At 38.1% G+C, this 19,826-nt stretch overlaps 1 protein-coding gene across 1 annotated transcript in view; it reads left to right on the top strand.

Moving 5' to 3' along the window:
* nrxn3b (neurexin 3b) overlaps positions 1-19,245 on the top strand; it is a 346,388-nt gene extending 327,143 nt beyond the window's left edge. Inside the window, 2 exon segments of the mRNA XM_079583552.1 lie at positions 4,949-5,030; positions 16,310-19,245. Of these exon segments, the coding sequence (XP_079439678.1) occupies positions 4,949-5,030; positions 16,310-17,262 (1,035 nt within the window). The 3' untranslated portion in view covers positions 17,263-19,245.
* The last annotated feature ends 581 nt before the right edge of the window (positions 19,246-19,826 follow it).

Here is a 19,826-nt window from a genome sequence, read left to right as displayed (position 1 = left end):
CAATGCTTCATCACGTCTACCATACAGTGTTATATATTCAAATTCCTGTAGGACACTCAGTGAAGGTGACATTAGCCAGACAACAATGCATATCATTCTGATCTTGCTATTTCTTCTGAACGTCCCAGAAGAGACGTTTGAGCAGAAAGACTTGTGGCAGGCCTTTGACAGGGATACAGCCTGACGCCATCGATTCTTTGTAATACAAGCTTTTCTTGTGTCCGTCTGTCAAAGCCAAGATCTGACACGATAATGCAGATCAGAAGTGACCCGATCGAAAAAAGTGCTTCCGGCGCTGAGATTGCTATCTTGTTGGGAATGACAGAGCAGTTGAGTGAGAATGGATATTTGTTTCTGGAAGTTTTTCAGATTATAGAGGTAAAAGTGAACATTTGAAACAGACTGAATGAGTTGAGGAAACGAGGCACATGAGTGTCTGGCTTTTCACAATGCTATATCCTCCACCCACTCATCATCCTGGGCTTCGGCTTCTAGTAGACCCTGGCGTTAAAGAAATAGCTGAATATTTTTGACAAACTGATGACACTGTACTCACCAGGGTCCTCCTATTACAGGCCTTTACAGCTATTAGAAATGACATGACCTCCTAGCCGTGGCATTGCGTAAACTCCATCACTCCAGCAAGCTCAGAACGTTCTAGAACACCTCAAGTCTAGTCCCTCGTGACTTCCTCAGTTCTGCGAGAGAATGGGGAAATGCATGGAGAATCATTTACACACAAGAAAGGGAATATTCTGCTCCCAAAATAAGTTTTTGTAGCATGGAGATTTTGTGACAAAATTGGATTTAGCCAGCTGTGAAATCGTTTTTTGTAAAATACGCCAGCTAGGGACTGCAGATTTGATGTCACTGCGAAAACAGACTCATCATTGTCAAACATGCTGTAAATTCGATGTTATTCCCCGACACCTTCCCTATTTCATTCTTGTTTTGGAAGTATTTTGTTGTAAATGTGAGCCCTACAGATGTTCTCAGGAGGTAGTCTGAATTAAGTTTGCTTGATGTCCACGAAGCGTTCCCTTTACTTTTGAGTTCAAATCTTTGCAGGTTTACTTTCTTTTGACATTGTCTAATTATTCCAAATGCACATTAGGATATGTAATGACATTGGGACTATCTGTTTATATTATGTTATTGTATAGTATTATTTTATTTATATATTAATTATTGCATATACTATTTGAACTGCAAAATTAGCATTATACATGGATTCAGTAATCGGTAATATCTGTAATATTAAAATGCATTATATATAAAGGCTTTAAGTATAATGCCTTGTAATGCACCTCAAGCTGCATTGTTTGGCCTCATAAATAATTGTAACCATCTATTCATTGTTATACCTTTAGAAATGAAAAATGCATTAAAACACAACCAATTTTAGATGTAAGAAGGAATCTGCAAATATTCAAATTCTATTTAACTTTGGTTACAATTATTTATGAATAGATATAATGCACTATAATGTACATTATCAATACCTTTAAAGTTTAAAGGCTTTGAGTACCATGGTATTGTTTATTTTGAAAAAGCATTGCACCTCTCACGTATGGCCTGTGTGATGCATGTTTCATTGACTTCTCCATCTTCATAATCTTGCTAGCACTTAAGCAAAATACAGTACTTTTCATTGGATACTTTTTTACTCAACTCAAGTAATTATTAGCATTTTACTTTTACGTTTACTTGAGTTATTTCTATTCTGTATGTGTACTTTTATGTACCTTTACCATATCAGTTCAGATGCAGACGTATGTTCTGCTAAACTGTAGACTTAAACATGAACAAAAAATAGTTTTTAATAAATTATTGTTAAGTATACAGTAGGATGTGTTGTGCTGCAGCAGAGTAGTTCTCTGTAGGCAGTCTGGAATTGGTTTTGTATTGCCCTCATATTTGAGCTGTGGTCACAGACAGTAGATGGGACATTAGTGGTATCTCTATGGTGCTCTGTGCTGGCAGAAAACCATTTCTGAGCTGTTATGGTCTGGACTAGCCTGTCCTCTGACACCACTTCTGCAGCTGGTCATGCACAAACACATCTGTCAAGTCTCTTCTGTGATTTCACACTCCGGGAAACTGTAGTGAACAGCATTGAGGAAATGTAGGGGGTGAGAACCCTCTGGTCTTGAGGAGCTCCATCAATGGCACATCTGCTGGTAATGTGACTGCATCACATCTGTATTACAGTAACTGTCGCTTGGCTAGATCGGTCTGCGGTTGTCCAGCACCATTATGACACCACCATGACAGTTTATTTGAGGATGAATTTCAATGCTTGTCCTGGCTGATCTTTTGCCCTTAGCTTGTGAATCAGCACAATCATCTGCTGGAAAAAAAAGTATTTTCAAACAATTACTGGTCAAACACAAGCCCTAACATCAGACAGAAATCAGTTATTATTGACGCAAAAGATGCCACCTTAAATTTTAGCCTTATGCGCGTGAACACGCCGCAAAAACTACAGCTGACTTACCACATGCATTCTGCACCTGCATGTAAGGAAATAACCATCTATATCAGAAGGTATCAATAGTCTATATTCATCATTCAAAAAGGGTAAATTAAACTAGGACTGCAGATATACAATCTGTAAACAAAGCAGCGCTTGCTTACGATTTTGAAAATCAATCACACTGATCGGCTCATGTTATTATGAAAATGCATATTGGAAGGCTCAGGTAAGATGACTTAAAATTAGAAAAGCCTTTTGTCGGTGACTTCTATGCTCGCTTTCATCACGTTGGCTTTTATTCTCGTGTTAGACGTTCACTAAATGAACAGCCAATCAGAGTGACCTCTCTCACCGACAGGCCTGACGCTGATTCAACATGCTGAATCGGGCGAACTCCCATCGACGTGAGTCTGACTACAGCTGACGTGTGTGACAGACGCTAACGGGCAGCCAACCTTCGGCTTGCTGTGTCACGACACTAAAACAACCCAAACCTAATCCTAACCCTCATCTTTACACATAATCTCACCCAAACTCCAACCCTAAATTCTAACCCCTACCTTTAATAGTATTTCTAGTCCGAACTGCCAATCTCAGTGATCAGTCCAGATCCTGAGACTGGATTCATGAAACATTCTAAAGAATACAATTATTATTGACTGCTATATTCTTATTGTTTTCTAATTCAAGAGTAAAGTTAAGAATATGTTGTATTCCCAAAAACATTTATTAAGAATGTTCTTAACTTTTTTTTCTTAAGATTGTCCTAAAGACAAAACCTTTGAGTTCCTGAAATGAATGTTCAAGGTCTGTATTATGAATTTATTGGGTTATTAAAATATTTTACAAATATGAGTACATGAGTAAACTGAAGTGACACAAATTATCAATAATTGAACAATGATCGTCCATTAATATGCGTGATCTGAGTTTTTTGCTGAATTCTAAAAAAAAATTGTCAAATAGGGATGTCAGTTATTATTTTAAAATGATGACTCAATTGTCAGAAGCATTCAACACATATGAAAGTGTTCATACAAAGAGAGCTTATGAATTCAACAGAACACACAGATTAAGAACTCGACAGAGTGCCAGACTCCCGTTAAGCCAGTCTCAATGGAAAGTGTGCATGCTTATTGTTTGTGATTATGACAGTTATCTGTAGTCAGAACAAAACACTGTCTTTGAGGTGTTTTTCATTGAGAAGAACCATCATCAATCAGTTAATAAGCAAATCCTGTTGTTTTCTTGTAAAGAACAAAAATAACATGTTCTTCAGAAACTATTTGAGAAGTTCTTAAGAATTTCTGACAAATTGCACTCAGGAGAATTCTTACAACCTTCTTAGAATTTATCTTAAGTTCTTAAGAACATTTTCGGAAATCCAGACCCAGATCATAGAGCAGTGTTTCTCAGCTCCAGTTGAGATTGCACCTCCCAGAATGTTTTAGATGTCTCCATACAAAGCTGATGAGTTAAATCAGTTGTTTGAATTAGAGGAACATCTAAAACATTCTGAGAGGTGTAAAATCACACTGCCGGTTCTTTGATTAGAATGCAACGTTCAGAAACTTAAACCTAATTCTTACCCTGAAATATCATTAATTGGTACTAACGTGATACCACATGGATAAATTATCTTAAGATGATTAGATGGCGGGGACACTAGCATACCAGCATTCCAAACAATATATTCTGGTAGCCTATTTTTAGACGCCTGGCTCACTGCCATACTTATTTAAATAACTGTATACTCTTCACACAAGATCAACACAAGATCAATGAAGAGTTGTCTGAGATAATAATATGTGCTAATCCCGTTGAAAGTGTCTCTCACTCAAACTATGAGCACATTAGTACAAATGTTCTTCTCCATACAGCATCCTCTCCACCCTAGTACGCCTAGCCGCTTTTCCAGGCTCCAGCCGAACTCTGTTTCATTAGCCTGTCAAACTCAATAATAGTTAAAGCTTGTCCTCTCACCAGGCACTGCAAACTCAATCAGTGCTATGATTTCATAACCCTTGCTTTGTGACAGGGCTTATTTTATCGCGGCACCGATCCACTCTGATTAACAGTGCATGTGGGGTGAAATACAACACCGCCAGAGAGCTTGGGCTGGGGGAGAGCGAGAAGGCGGGAACAAGTGTGCTCATAAATCAGGATTGTGGGATAGAGGAAGGTGCTGATGGGCCAGCAGAAGGCAAGCGTCCAGAGACAGTGATTATCTGTGACGGCCCTCGAGAAGCTGGAGATGGTAGACGATGTATGAAGAGTCAGCCACCATAAATAAACCCAAAAAGAAAAACAAACCTGACATTTCAGTCCCCATCCAGTCTGTTGCCCTTGAGAAATATGGGAGAGAAGTAGAATATAATGCTTGCTCCATGATCCTTTTTGTGTTGGTAGATTTGGCTTCACTTAAATGTTTGTTCTGTTTGTTTTGTCTCCACACGCCTCTGGCTGATCCAGCAGACGACGGATGACATTGTGTCCTCCGCAGAATGTTCCAGCGACGACGAGGATCTGGAGGAGTGTGACGGGGGACACACAGGTGGGATGGGTGTGTTATGGTTGTGCTTGCTTAAACTTGGTCTCTCACTCTCTTATATTTGAGTTCTCCCTCTCAAAGCATCATCCCCATGAGAACCCAGTGTAACTTCAAAAGTGTCGCTAAAAGAATTTTTTTTCAAGCTCAAAAGCAATCAAAAGCATATATCTATAGTGATATTCAGTGGTCCCAAAATGTATTTGGACATTTAAGTCATAAATGTCTGTATGTTGAATTGGTTTGAATATAAAATATCAAAGCAAATGGCATCTGCAAACAAATTATAGATATTAAATAGATATTTTCTTAGGGGAAACGTTTTGTGACAACTTTAAAGTTACTTGACTCCAAAACATCAACTGTGGACATGCTCTACTAATGTCTGACTTTCAGAAAGTGTCTGTTAATTAATTATTCTAGGCTATCATTAAAATGTTGGTATGATACAGTACATAAAATGCTGATTCATTTATCAAATAAATCACTATGAATTGCATTGATACATATTTGACTCTGATATATGTATATAGATTTGCTTTCAAGTTATGATATTTAAGAGAAATTTGGCAGAGAACAAAATGTATTTGAACACAAGAATGCATTCTGTGTGAATAGCTCGTTGCTTATTCTGTGCTGCCTTCTCTCGGCTAATGTCCTTAGTTTAAATACATTTTCAAAATGTTGAACAATAAATCTATTGAGTAATTTTTACAACATTATTGTTTGCCTGAAAAGTTTTGGTCTTTAAATAAATGTCACTTGCTTTGATATTTTGTATTCTATTTTACAGTGACATTCTTACATTTTAAGGTGTGACTTAAGTGTCCAAACACTTTTTGGGACCACTATTGTACTGAATCCAAATAGCTTGTGGACTGATTTCTCTAAATCGGTTCACATGCAGATGATATCGTAATGGAATTAAAAGAGTCAGGAAGCATTGGCCTGTTTCAGAGTTACACTTTATTATGGGGCCGAACGTCACTAACATGGTTCTGTGTTTATACTAATTTTGTCCTCTCAGCAACCAACAGAGAGCCAAACTTTATTCCAAAAGTACAAAATTAGTATCAAACTCCATGTAGTTCTCTCTGATGCTTCAAAATGTATCAATCCTGTACACAATGGATTTCTTGCAGTGCGTGTGTGTGTGTGTATGTGTGCGTCTTTGACAGATGATACATTTTGAGATGTTTACAAATCAAAAAGAATAATGCTTTCAGCATAGAGATTTCTGATGTGTATCGGACTAACTGCAACAGAAACAACTCCTCCTTCCTGTTTGTTCCTTTGTTTCCTCACATTGAAGGCTTGCCTTTAAACATCTAATAGAGAACAGATATCTTCGAATTTCTGTGCTCACCTTTCTCCACATATAGCTTCTGTTTCCTCAAGGTTAAACAAACGTTTTGCGCAGTATGAGTATGACGTATTAATTGGTACGGTTTTTAAAGAACTTGGGATTGATCAAACTCCTGCCGTCAGCCATCACAGTACATAAAAACCCTGCTGTTGATTTTAGTGCTTACAAGGCCAATATGGATGCTAGGGTTGTTTAGTTAATGACAGTTCAGTGGTCGGCCTGCAGCCTTGGGGTCACCATGATTTTGCCAAGGAAGAAATGTTCCTGGATCAACATATTTTGTTGACCCTGGAACAACATTCCTGTCCGAATTCCTGTCCTAACCCCGTCCATACCCCTAAACCTACCCATAGCTTATCCCTAAAATCAGAGGGAAATGATTGGTGAATAACACTTATGTAGAAGCACCTAACCCTGGTTGTAAACCTAAACTGGACTTTAAACTTGTCCCTCAAATCTGATTGTTTGATTATAGTGTTGTTCCAGTAATAATTCACTTCAGAATAAAAATTTTCTGATAATTTACTCACCCCCACATCATCCAAGATATTCATGTCTTTCTTTCTTCAGTCGAAAAGAAATTACGTTTTTTGAGGAAAACATTCCAAGATTTTTCTACATATAGTGACTTCAACAGTTGTCAACGGGTGAAGGTCCAAATTACAGTTTCAATGCAGCTTCAACTGGAAATAAGGGTCTTATCTAGCCAAACGAACGGTCATTTTCTAAAAAATATATATACATTTATATATGTATTGGGATCCTGTAGAGTCATTTGAAGCTGCACTGAAACTGCAATTTGGACCTTCACACGTTGACAACTGTTGAAGTCAACTATATGGAGAAAAATCCTGGAATGTTTTCCTCAAAAAAACGTAATTTCTTTTCGACTGAAGAAAGAAAGACATGAACATCTTGGATGACCTGGGGGTGAGTAAATTAGCGGGAAATTTTTATTCTGAAGTGAACTAATCCTTTAACAAAGATGTTGATCCAGGAACATGCTGTACTTGGTGAGCTCACATTCATGTATTGGTACCTCTCAATTGAATGTGAACGTGATTTTACCTAATACAGTGTGTTTCTGAATAGGAGAGGGATAAGGTTAGAACCAAGTTTTCAGACAGGAATGTTGTCCAGGGTCAACACATTTGTTGCATCCAGGAACATGTCTTACTTGGAAATATCACAGTGACCCTCAACTGAAGGGCTTTAATTGCTCTAAAATGCCTTTGGGAAAAAACTAATTAAGGCCTTAAATTTACCTCAAACTACACCCTGCATTATACAAAGCGTAAGCCCTGCTTTGACCAGGTTTTTTTTTTATTAAATCCCCCAATTCCAAATACACCAATTAAAACAGGTTTTGTTTGTTTGTACTTTCACTCTTTGTTAAGTCATAAAAACAACTTCTAGCAAAAGCAATGTTTTGTTATCATCGTTTTTAAAGTGTGTCATACCTGTTTACCTGGCAGGCTAGAATCCATATGGTTCCGTCATTACCTTTGACTTTACAGATGGCCCCTATTTATTTGTTTGTTAATTTTACAGCGTATTTCTCTCAAACTTACAAGGTCACTCTGCTCATTATACAAAGATTTACTCTCTGCAAGTTTTTAAACCTGATGGCAGACAGTTGTGCTTGAGATAAATTCTCCCTAACTGCGTTAAATCTAATACCAGCCCCAAGTCCTCTCAAATTCAGTGGCAACAGGAAGTATGCTTAGGGACGGTTCCAGTGTTACCTTTCATCTTTTCTTCATCTGACATTCGATGCGAGTACACTTAGCCACAAACCACCACACTCATACGATTTCATGTTGACACAGAAATTCACATCATCAGTCTGACCTTCGCTTCAGATTTCGTGGACAGTTTGCATGATACTTTTCTGTTCTGTTTCTGTTTTGGTTAAACCTTTTTTTCATGTAAAAAAACATCTTCCTTCTGTATCCACTCTTTGACATCCCATTTATGTGATTTTGGTTCATTTGCCGTATTTCCCAGCATTTTCTCTTTTTTCCCCCCTTTTGGGGGGCTTTTTCGTTGATGTCCTCATCCTTCCATTTTCCAGGATTAAAGATGATCCTCCTGTTTCATCTCATCTTGTGCCGCATGGAATTTTGGTAGTTGAAAAAAAAACCGGAATAATTATAATTATCTTCCTCATTTTTGTTATGTTTTGTGCCATTAGGCTTAAAATTAAACATCCCCACATTCTATACAACAGGAAATAAAAGGCAACAAAATCTTTTCTTGCCATCATATATTTTATTTATAATTTTTGCCTTGTTCAGGCAACCCCATTCTGTCTCAAGAAAGTTGTGTGTGAAAGAATGACCCCCCCCCCTCCCCCCACCCACTCCTCCATCCCTGATCTCATCTTTATTTCAGTGCCTTTCTGCATAGACATGTCTGTTTGAATGCAGATGGCATAAAAAGAATTTTATTGCCACAAAAGTATATCTGTTTTTCTATTCTATTTGTCGCTACTGATCTGATCAGTCGCGTTTGTGGCATGCATTGATTGCAAACTAACCAATCCCCAGTGGGAGATATCCATCATGACTCTTGCATGGAAGTTATCGGCTCCATCTTGCGTGCTTCTCCACCCATGCGTTTGCTAACGGGCTGACCGTTTGTGCTGATGTGCTTATCATCTGTCTGTGTGCTGATGTCTTTGTCTGACTGTTCTATCTGTCTGATGTCCTGCTGATGTCGTTTCTTGTATTTTTGCACTGTAAAACTCTTGAACACTTTTGAACTGATGGGAATTCCACAAAAGGGCAAATTAAACATTAAGATAATGAACAGGGGTTACATTTGAATTACAAGGCGAAACTCTAAAATCTTGTGGTGATTCTAATGTACTAAATAGGCAAAGCTTGACATGATGATATAAATGATCAGTTTTTCAAAGTATGCATAATGGTTAGGGGCTTGTTGGGGTGTTTTAACAAAAATACAGTGTATATAAATCAATCAATTAGTAACAATAAATATTTTATTATATGATATTGGTTAATATCATATTTTTTAATATGATGGTTTCATTATAAATATGGTGGGTATCTCTAAGACCCAACCTAATATATGATATTTACCATCTGAATCTAACCATGTCCTGTCAACAAATGGAACAGTCAGCAAGCTGGTTATCACGCTAATTATTGTGCCTTCAGACCCAACAGAATGGGTGCCTTTTACCCCAAATACTGTACGTAAAAACTGAAAATCATAAAGAATTTTGTCTCAAATATACTTAATAATTTTACCAATTCTCATTTGCTATTTAAATCTACAATATTTTAAAAAGCATCAAATATTTGATCAAATTAGCGCAGAATCAACTTTGCATTGCTGCCCCCGATCGCGTCAAGGATCAGCCAAATTTCCACGTGCATCTTGAAAAGCGGATGTTTTGGAAAGTGCTGCGACAAATTTTTGTGCCAACTATTTCAACTTAATAAAACCGTTTAGAAATCATTTGGATGCTTAAATAACCTGTTCTGGTGAAAATGGTGACTTTCCCCGCTCCCCCCAGCGTTCCCAGGCGGAAAACCAACCTTGCAACATGGGGACTAACGTCCCGGTAAGTTGGAAATAGGAAGTCTCGTGAGAAGCGAGAACAAGAAACACGAACTGCTTTACGGCAATTCGACATACATGTCAATGTTCTATGATACTGTGTATGATGTATTACCCACCTCGGTAGACATAGCTCCACATGATAAAGTTGGCCGGCTCCGATAATAACATATCCACATGAGCAGCGGTTGAAAAGGGACAAGTGAGGTTTTTTTTACGACCGTGTTGTGAAATACATGACCCACAGCTTTAGGGGGAGCTCGTTGAGGAAACATGCGACAACAAAAGTGAAAATCAGCTAAGAAATGGCTAAAGTTACCGTGTTCCCCTTTAAGAGGAAAATAAAATCAAAGGCGCCTTTTACCCCGGTGCGCCTTTAGCCCTGTTGTACCCTATACGAAACAAATTAACGTGAACGTACATTGGTTGTTGAATGTATTGTGACAGTTAAAAAAAATTAAATGTCCGTTGAGTGGTGCTATAAGGTTAATGACACTAAACCTAACTGACCCTAAACTTAACCGACAGTTTTAACAAAAGCAAAAGTGAGGTAAAAACACATTTTCTGAAGAAACTATTGTAACTTGTGTTTCATGGGACTCGCACTCAAGTCCTCTGCATTGCAAGTGCAATGTTGTACTAGGTGATCAAGTATACTATGTCAGAAAAGCTGTACATACAGTATATAGCTGATTATGTGATGCAAATGTCTAAATGTATTAGTTTACAAATCATGCAATACGGTAGGCGGTCATAATAGTATGTGGAAGAAACGTTTTTAGAGTAGAGGCACATTTTTGATAGAAATAATAGTTATTAAACTGGGATAGAAAATTATTATAACATCCACAATTCAACATTGAGATAACCAATAAATGAAGACATTCATGTTCTAAGTAGTTTATAGGAGTGAACTTTGCCTAAAGACTAAAAATAAACTCAAATTCATGCACAAAACAATCCTTTTGTTTGTAGTTCAAGAAGGAAGAGTTTTTTAACGTAAAACTGATGCTGGGTCTGAGGGTCCCTGAGGTTTCATCGTGCTGTCATCGGCACGGTTTATTAAGATGGAAAAACAGTCTTCAAAGCAAGACCTCAGTCAGGAGGATGTGGAGAGGTGCACAGAGAGCATGGGACCTAAGGAACGGGTCACTGAACCACTGGCACCGGCTGAAGTTTGGTGTAGTCAGGCCACGTTGAGCCAGCTATCGCTTTGAAGCAGGTCTCAGTTAAAGGTTAACTGTTTAATGCTTAATGGCCATACAACAAATTGTGCAGCAGACAGTGGTCGCATGCCTCTGGCTTAGGATACCAGTTTAACACTTGAGTCACATCGAGATGATATGAAGAAGTAGCAGAAGAATCTGTGACACTCCAACCCAAAAGAGGCATTTAAAAAGACAAACTAGAGAAAACTAAATTGCAGCAACTTGACATCCCAACTGGGAAGGCCAAACTAACTGACCCTACACAAAAACATACATTATGAAAAGTACCGTAGTTACTAGGGGTGTAACAATAGCCTATATCATGTCACAAAATATCTCGATACAAAAATGCAACAATATGTATCATGGATAGTGACAATATTTATTGTGTATAGTAGTTTGTATTATCGTATATAAGTGTTAGTGTCAGTGCTACATTAAACTGCTATATATAATGTTGAATATAATGTATAATAATGCAATCTGGGAATATTTGTGGGTCCTCATTTGTGTCTTATGTTACCAGTAAATAGTGGCCTACATTATTTTAAATATATCTAGTCAGTGACAGAGTGCTAAAATATTGTGATATTCGTCTAAAATAATTCAGTATTTTCAGCTTCAGAATTTTATTCTGGTGTCACTATTGTCCTGTGCTTTGGGTTACCAGCACCAAGTCCAAGCCTATTCATTTACAGCCAAAATGTAATACCAAATTTAGCATTTTAATCAACGGTAAATTTTTTGATAACCTTTTATCATATGTCCTGGAGTATCGCAATAATATTGTATCGTGAGTTCAGTATCGTGGTATTGAATCGCGACAAGTAGGTAGTAATTACTAAAAGTACGACAAAAAAAAAATTGTCTCCTAAGTAATTGAATGTTAACATTCATGTATTTTAAGATTAATGAAGTAAAAAGCACATAGTACAATGTTGAATTCACTGATAAAGTTTTAAATAACTCTTTATTAAATAAGTATTAAATAATTGCCAATTTCTGAGCACAATTTACTGAAAAATAGCCATGTTTGAAATCTCAACTTTAACCAAGGAGGGCGGAGCTTAGCGCTGGCTCATTTGCCCAATCCCAGTGCAATCTGATGCTTTGAGGAAGTGTCATAAAGGTCAGTTTTTGTATCTATAAAAACAGCCCCTCAGCAGTTACACAGCCTTCTCATTTCCCAGGGTTTTCAGTTCTCATACTGCTGATGAGTTATCAGACGAAAACCGCAATAGTCGCAAACTGGGCACAATGCATGGTTGACACAAAAGGATTTGACTGAACCACAGGGGCCAGCTCACACATACTCCTCTTTTAGGGGATCAGGCAGGTTTAGCCCCACACACCTGCGGCATTCATCGCTGTTTGGCTCGACTCAGCGAAAACAAGATGGTCACGGAGTTTAGGCACGGATATCTGGACCAAGGGCACTTGGATTTGGTTGGGGCCACAAGAGAGAGAGCACTACTGTGAATGTCAGCTGTTATGGTTAATTTCTTTCGTTTCGCATCCTCTCCGCTCTAAACGTGGAATTCTGTGCCGGAGATGTTTTTAGAGAGCATTAACAGCTGAGAAAGAGGGTGGCCCTTCACATTTGTTTACAAGAATGAACTCCTGTAAGCAAATGCAGAGAACGCTGCAATCTAGCTGAGCTGGAGGCTTAATGCAGTGTGGAAGTGTTTGCTATGTAATGGAGCTTAGCCCAAAGAACACTTCCTCCTATATCCTCTCTGCAAAACAAATACAGTCCCCTAAGACACTGTGAAAATGATCATAGCTAATGTACGATTAAAGTATTTACTGAGACATGCCGGGGTCCTCTGTGGCGCTGTCTTTGTGCCTGTGGTTTTAGTAGATGCCTTCATCTTGATCAAATCATCTGAAGCCAATAAATTCACCCATTTAGCTCAGGACGAACTAGGGAATCCGTGAAACGTGATAAACAAGGCAAAATTAGGCAACCCTTTTGCCAATTGCTATACTAGTTTCAACTGTTAAACTAATTTATACTAGGTTTTTGTAGGTTTAGTAAAAATTGTCCACTTGTTTTGAGTCATTAAATTGCTCTGCTCACCGACTGCTCATTCATTCAGTAACGGTATCAACCATTGAAAAACCCCATACTGATGAACTGCATAATATAACAATCTCTCTCATGTCCTACATGCATACAAATTTAAATGTACTCTTTTTTGATGTGTCTGTTAGAGACATCTCCCAGATATGTTTTATGTCTTGTAAGGATGCTAATTTGTGGAATTCCCAGTCTTTACTGTCATTTATGTTGAGCGAACGGCTGTTGGTTATGCAATGATTTCTGCAGAATATTTCTGTTCTAAATTGTCTGAATGCATTCAGGATTAGCATTATGTTCAAGTGGTCATAAAATCAACGAGGTCTTTATCTCTGTATTGAGATTGAGATTTGGTTGATTCGAGTTGATATCCCACAGCCTTTAGCCCATGGGTTTCTCAATATCCTGTAACCCTGTTCTCAGCCCTCCTGATCCAAGCTTGCAGTGCTGTGATTCTACTTTCCCTAAATGCAACTTGTTAAAAAGCATGATTTCACCTTGCAGTGAAACAAAAAAAAAAGTGATTTTCCTCCTTTTCCTGAAATAAACCCACCCCTGCTTTGTGCCGTCAAGCTACTAACAATAGATTTACAAAAGAAAACTAATAATGGTGTTATTAGTTGTGAAGGTGGTGACGGTACAGTGTCCCTCCTCTGTTTGGCTTCACTATGTTTTTTCTGATTATTTCAATCTTGATAGTGTGAGATCATTTTTCAGTTATTCCTCTTTATTGCTTACATGTATACATGTGTATACATGTATATCGTCTGGTTTGTCTATATTTATATATGTACTTATATTTATATGTGTATATTTATATGTTCTATATTGATTCCTGTTTAGTTTCTCTTTTTTCTTGATTAGCTTGATCAATATTGGAGAACTTTGATAGCTTTATAAGTATTAAAAAAAAAAAATGCTAATTTTTACTCACCACTATCTACTCCAAACAATCAAAATCAGTTATAATTGTAGTCATGATTTTTCCCAGTGGAAATCTGACTCCTAAATTGTTTAAATCTAAATCTAACATTTAAACTGCATGGGACAGAAGTTGCAGCTTAGGGTCAGTATGAGTGTCAGTCTTGAGTTCTATATGATCTGGTAGATGGGCATGTATATGCTCATTGTTTGTATATCCCCATCCCTTCCTTACAGCCCAAAGCTCTATTGCCGCCCGACCGCTTCGTACCGCCCTTACATGGACATGGCAACTGACGTACACGTTCACTTCCATCTATGTCATTTCCTACCTAGTCTGTTCATAGGCCTCTCTCTCTCTCTCTCTCTCTCTCTCTCTCTCTCTCTCTCTCTCTCTCTCTATCTCTCTCTCTCGACCCTCCCTTTCTCCTCTTAGCAACAGTACAATATGTACAGTCATTCTATTGTTTAAGAATCCATGTTTAAAAAAAAGAAAATATGTATCTGTACATGTAGATACTTCAAAGCTAAATTATCTTTAAAAAATGTACAGTTTTCTTTTGTAGAGAAAATGATTTATTTATCAAAAGACAGAACAAATGAGCAGAATGGTGAAGTTATTTTTCATGTCATGGTGTGAATGTATGTGTCGTTGCCTCCCTGTATCATCTTGTCTAAGAAAAAATATTATATATCAAATTAGAGGATAAATTGATTGCCTAAATACATTTTTAAAGATTAACCATACTTATTCCCAAGCATTCTTACACAACTTTCTTTTGTAAATTTTTTTCTTCCTGCCAAAATCATGCGGGCAATTTGTTGATGTAAGTCACAGAACTGTTGGTATGCTTCCACCTTTTGATGAATTGTTTAATAGGCTTATTATTTTTTAGAATCATTTTCTTTTTTTATGTGCTTACTACTCTCTTTTTGACTTTGTGCATTTGGTTTGCGAATGTTTCTAGTGATTTGCTCTAACCATTAACCAGTTGTTTGCATTGCTTTTAATTTTTCTTTCCTTTCCTTTTGTTTCTTTTGGTCTGTTGTTTGAGACCTGTGTTGCCTTATAGTGCCCTATGTCTGTAATCAGTCAAGCCACCTTGGCTTAAGTTTGAGCAGATTCAATCAACATCTGGATGTATCCCTTGTAACAATAAAAAAAAGGAAAAAATCTTCAAGAAATGTACAATTGGCCTCCTTCGTGAAAAACGACCAGGTTTTATTTGTAAAAACATTGGGCCTTATTCAGTAAATCGTTAAAAATCCATTAATCCTGTGAGCTGAATGCTTCAGTTTACTTAAGAATGGTTTTACGTTTTATCTTAAATAAATAAAAAATTGCATGAACCCCAATGTGTGTATGTAATGTTTTCAACAATTAAAATAATCACCCTCAGTGTGAATCGTGTGAATCAAACCTATAGTTTGACATAAAGTTCACATATGAGACGAAACATTCAGGTGTTGTTGAACTGTCTTGCGACTTGTGCCATTGTGGCAATTTCATAAGAACTGTCAAAAGGCAATTGGCTTTCATCTCAAGTGTGACAGACTTGAAAGAGAAAAGTAATAAAGTGATTTTCTCTACAGTCTTGATAAGCCGCTCAGAAAATTAGAAATCTCAATACAATAATGTTATTTTTTGGGAGTGTTCCATATATTACGCTCTTCATTGGTCTTATGTTCGTTGAGCCAACAGGATGCTTAGACGTAAATTTCCTAAATGAATTCACAACGTAAGCAGTCAGATCAGCTCAGCTTTTTACTTTCACCTATCTACACTTCCCAAGATGTAGCAAAATTAAAGACTATGTTCACTAGTTTAACTTGTTCCGGATGCTCTAAGTGTCAGGGACATCATGTAGAGGTCAGTTAAATATGCCAAAAAGAAAGCTCGAGACCCTGCATGTCCCTACAAGCCTTTTGATAAATGTACCTGGCATTTTCACATTTCCGTTCTTTCTTTCTGTTCTTTCTTGGTTTTGGCCAAGAGTGTTTTTGTCATATTCCTTTCCAAATATTCTTGCTTTGCTTTAATTGGTCATGTACAGTTGCCTGTTTAGCAAGCAACCAAACTTGAATGGACACTAATTTCCTTTCTTCTTCTTCTGCTTCCCAGGAGGGGAGTTAGTCATCCCCGTTCTAGTCGAGGATCCCATAGACATTCCCCCTGTTTCCACTCGAGCCCCTTTCATCCCCCTTCCCCCGACCCTTCACCCCGTCCTCACCATTATTAAGACCACCAAAGAGTCCCTGTCAATTGCCATCGAGGCGGGGGTACCTTGCTTGTCGCACCAAGGCAGCGATGATTGTGATGATGATGATGGTGATGATGATGATGGTGATGGCTTGGTGATTTCGGGGTTTGGCTCTGGGGAGGCCTTCGACTCTAGCCTCCCCCCTACTGACGATGAAGATTTTTACACCACCTTCTCCCTGGTAACAGATAAGATCTTGACCACGTCGACTTACGAAGGTGGCTACAAAGCTCTCGCACCCAAGTGGGAAGCAAAGGACTTTAAACCTAGCAAGGCCTCTGAGGCGGGCAGGACTACGGCCATCCCGCCTCTGCCTGACCTCAGGAGCTCGTCCCCCGTCACGGCCGAGGCCGCTCCTAAAATCCCCGCCGGGAAAATGAACAACCGTGAGATCAAACCCCAACCAGACATAGTGCTGCTCCCACTCCCCACATCTTTGGACATGGACGGCACCAAACCGAAGGGGCCGTACATCACGCAGCCCATGTTGCGCACCATCCCCAGCGCCCTGCCCACTGAGCCGGGAATCAAGAGAGTGCCCCCTGGTGCCTCGGAGGTAATACGCGAGTCCAGCAGCACTACGGGCATGGTGGTCGGGATCATCTCTGCTGCCGCCCTGTGCATCCTCATCCTCCTCTATGCCATGTACAAATACAGGAACAGGGACGAGGGCTCCTATCAGGTAGATGAAACACGGAACTACATTAGCAATTCGGCACAGAATAACGGCACGGTAGTGAAAGACAAACAGCCCAGCACTAAGAGTGCCAGCAACAAGAGACCCAAAGACAAGGACAAGGAATACTATGTATAAAACGAAATCCAAATGACAGAGAGAAAAAAAACTTGAACAGGAAACAGTGATTTTACACACAAAAAAGTCCTTTAAAAACTCACTCATTGAGTCAAAATGAACCCATTTCCAAGCTCTGTGATCTGAAGCACACTTAAGCGTACGGTAAGCGTATAGGGAGAAGGCAAATAGGACTCTGGGGACCTTGATACCTTATTTTCTGTCTGGTTGTGGGACAATGCCAGTGTAAAATATCTCATTGTTACATTGTTATCCCTCAAGTGACTTTCTAAGGTACAAAATACTTGGTGTAAAAAAAAAAGACAAAAGGAGAAAAAAAAGCAACCCTTGTCCATTGTAACCCTGTACAAATCAACGCAGATCATGGGTAATGGTCATGATTTTGGGCATGCATGTGATGTGTGTGATGTAGTACTGATATCTTTGCAAAGAGGAGATCTAGAGGATGTTGTTTTGAAGATGCAAAGTGGGAAAATTTGCCATAAACCAGTACTTGTCTAACCCAAGCAGGAGAAGAAATGTTCCATTAATCAAATGGTGGGGGTTTTTTCCTAATTTTTTTAGCATACTCATTTTTCCTTTGTTTCTGCTTTTATTTCTCATCCTTTTCTCTACCAGTGTCCGTCAAGTACTAACTTGCTTTAATATTCATATTCTGATTGAGCTCTGCCATGTATAAACAGATTCAACTGAAAAGCATTTATTTATTACAAATGGAAAACGAGACATTCTACATTAAATTCGGGATTCTCCTTTCAGTTTTGACTGCTTAAGTCATTTGCTACACACACGTCTCAAATATGGAGCAACTGTGAGCGAAGCAATCTGTTGTCTGATGGAGGGCTGAAATATGATTTGCGGAAGACGAATTCAATGTGAATGAGTGTATATTTCATGTTGTCACAGTCAGCTGTGTCAAACAATAAATATGTTTACATATTTTATTACATCATAGATGTGGTACTTTGTAGCTCATTATTGTACATAACAGTTGATTTTGAAATTTTCATACTCTATCTGTACCAACTGAACAAACATCTAGTTTATTGTAGCTCATACTGGAAAGTCCAAAAGTCTGAGCCCACATTGAAAATCTGTAAAACATTCAAAACGTGAAATGAGCAGAGGTACATGTACTGTAACAAAAAAATGGTGTGATGTACAATGAAGAAGAAATAGGTTGCTAATCAATAAGCTAATTTGTCCAACTCCAAATCTGACAATGGATCTGATTGCTTCCATTGATGTGCACAAATTGCGCTGGATAACATGGATCAGCTGGTCAAACGTGTGGAGTCCAGGCTGCTTTCGGGTAAATCAAAAGGGGGACATACTAAAAACAAAGACAAATAAAAACTCTTGACTAATTCCTACTTTTTACTCAAATTCCTTATGTATTTTATTATGACAAAAACAGATGCAAACCAGACACATTTTAACTCTGTGGTCTCAGACGTATGGACCCCACTCATAGTGTTATGAAAGATGCTATTCTGTCTCAGTGGTGTTACTGAGTCAGATGTGCGAGAAGACGTCAACTGGTTGAAAACACCCTCCGCATTAACAAGGCTCCATGTTACTGGTTATTTTACTACTGGTTCTTGTTTTTTATTTTAACAAGCTTACAAGAGCTCATAATAAAGGTGGATGATGGATTGGATTCATACTGCCACCACATTTCTGGAGTCCATGATTTTTGTTTTTTGTCGGTGTCTCATTCTGTGTATTTATGATTTTCACCATGTTGCGCTGTTGATTTCTATAGGTTTGTTGCATTATGACCATTTGTGTCGGCAATAGTGGAATTCCTCATCTTTTTTGCTCATGTATATTTAATCTTTTTTTCTTTTTTTTCAACACATCACAGCACTCGATTTGTCTGCAGTCATTTTAATTTTGTGTTATTTTTTTTTCAGTTCATCAGTTATTGTTTTCACTCTTGACAGCTTTGTCCAGCAATAAAATGTTCCCAGTTGTTTTCAACGCTAGTGTGACATTTTCTGTTTCTTGACATCACAAATTACTTAACTACAACAATATTTAGCAGCCTTGTCATGAGCCATCAAACATTAAGAGATTGTGTCAATGTGATTCCAAGTAAAAAAAAAAAAAAAACTAATTCCTGGAGAGATATCATACCCAAAATCCTGAGAAGAGATCTACCAATCAGTTGTTGTTACCATGAAAATGGGAATCACATCAAAAGAGTTCAGCAGTGACCGCCAACTCCCATAAAGCATTGCCATTGACACAGCAGTGTTGAGAATGTATATGTCTGTACAACATATTTAAGAATGTTTACTTGAAAAATGTTCACTTTATCAAAAGTCAAGTCAAGTAACCTTTATTTACATAGCTCTATATCCAATACAAATAAGAAAGCTGTATAGTGATAAACAGGAAAATAATTTAGTACACTGGGTGTTAGAGGAAGTGTTTGCGGGTCCGGTTGACCTAATGTATGCAGCTTAACAATCCTTTAATGGATGTGAATTATAGAAATGTGATCATATGTTATGTACAGGTGCTGGTCAAATAATTCAAAAAGTTTATTTATTTCAGGA

The sequence above is a fragment of the Phoxinus phoxinus genome (genome assembly GCF_949152265.1).
Source record: "Phoxinus phoxinus genome assembly, chromosome: 16".
In the NCBI taxonomy this organism is placed as follows: Eukaryota; Metazoa; Chordata; class Actinopteri; order Cypriniformes; family Leuciscidae; genus Phoxinus; species Phoxinus phoxinus.
The sequence above is the reverse complement of the archived record's forward strand: the minus strand, read 5'-3'. Positions and strand labels throughout refer to the sequence as shown.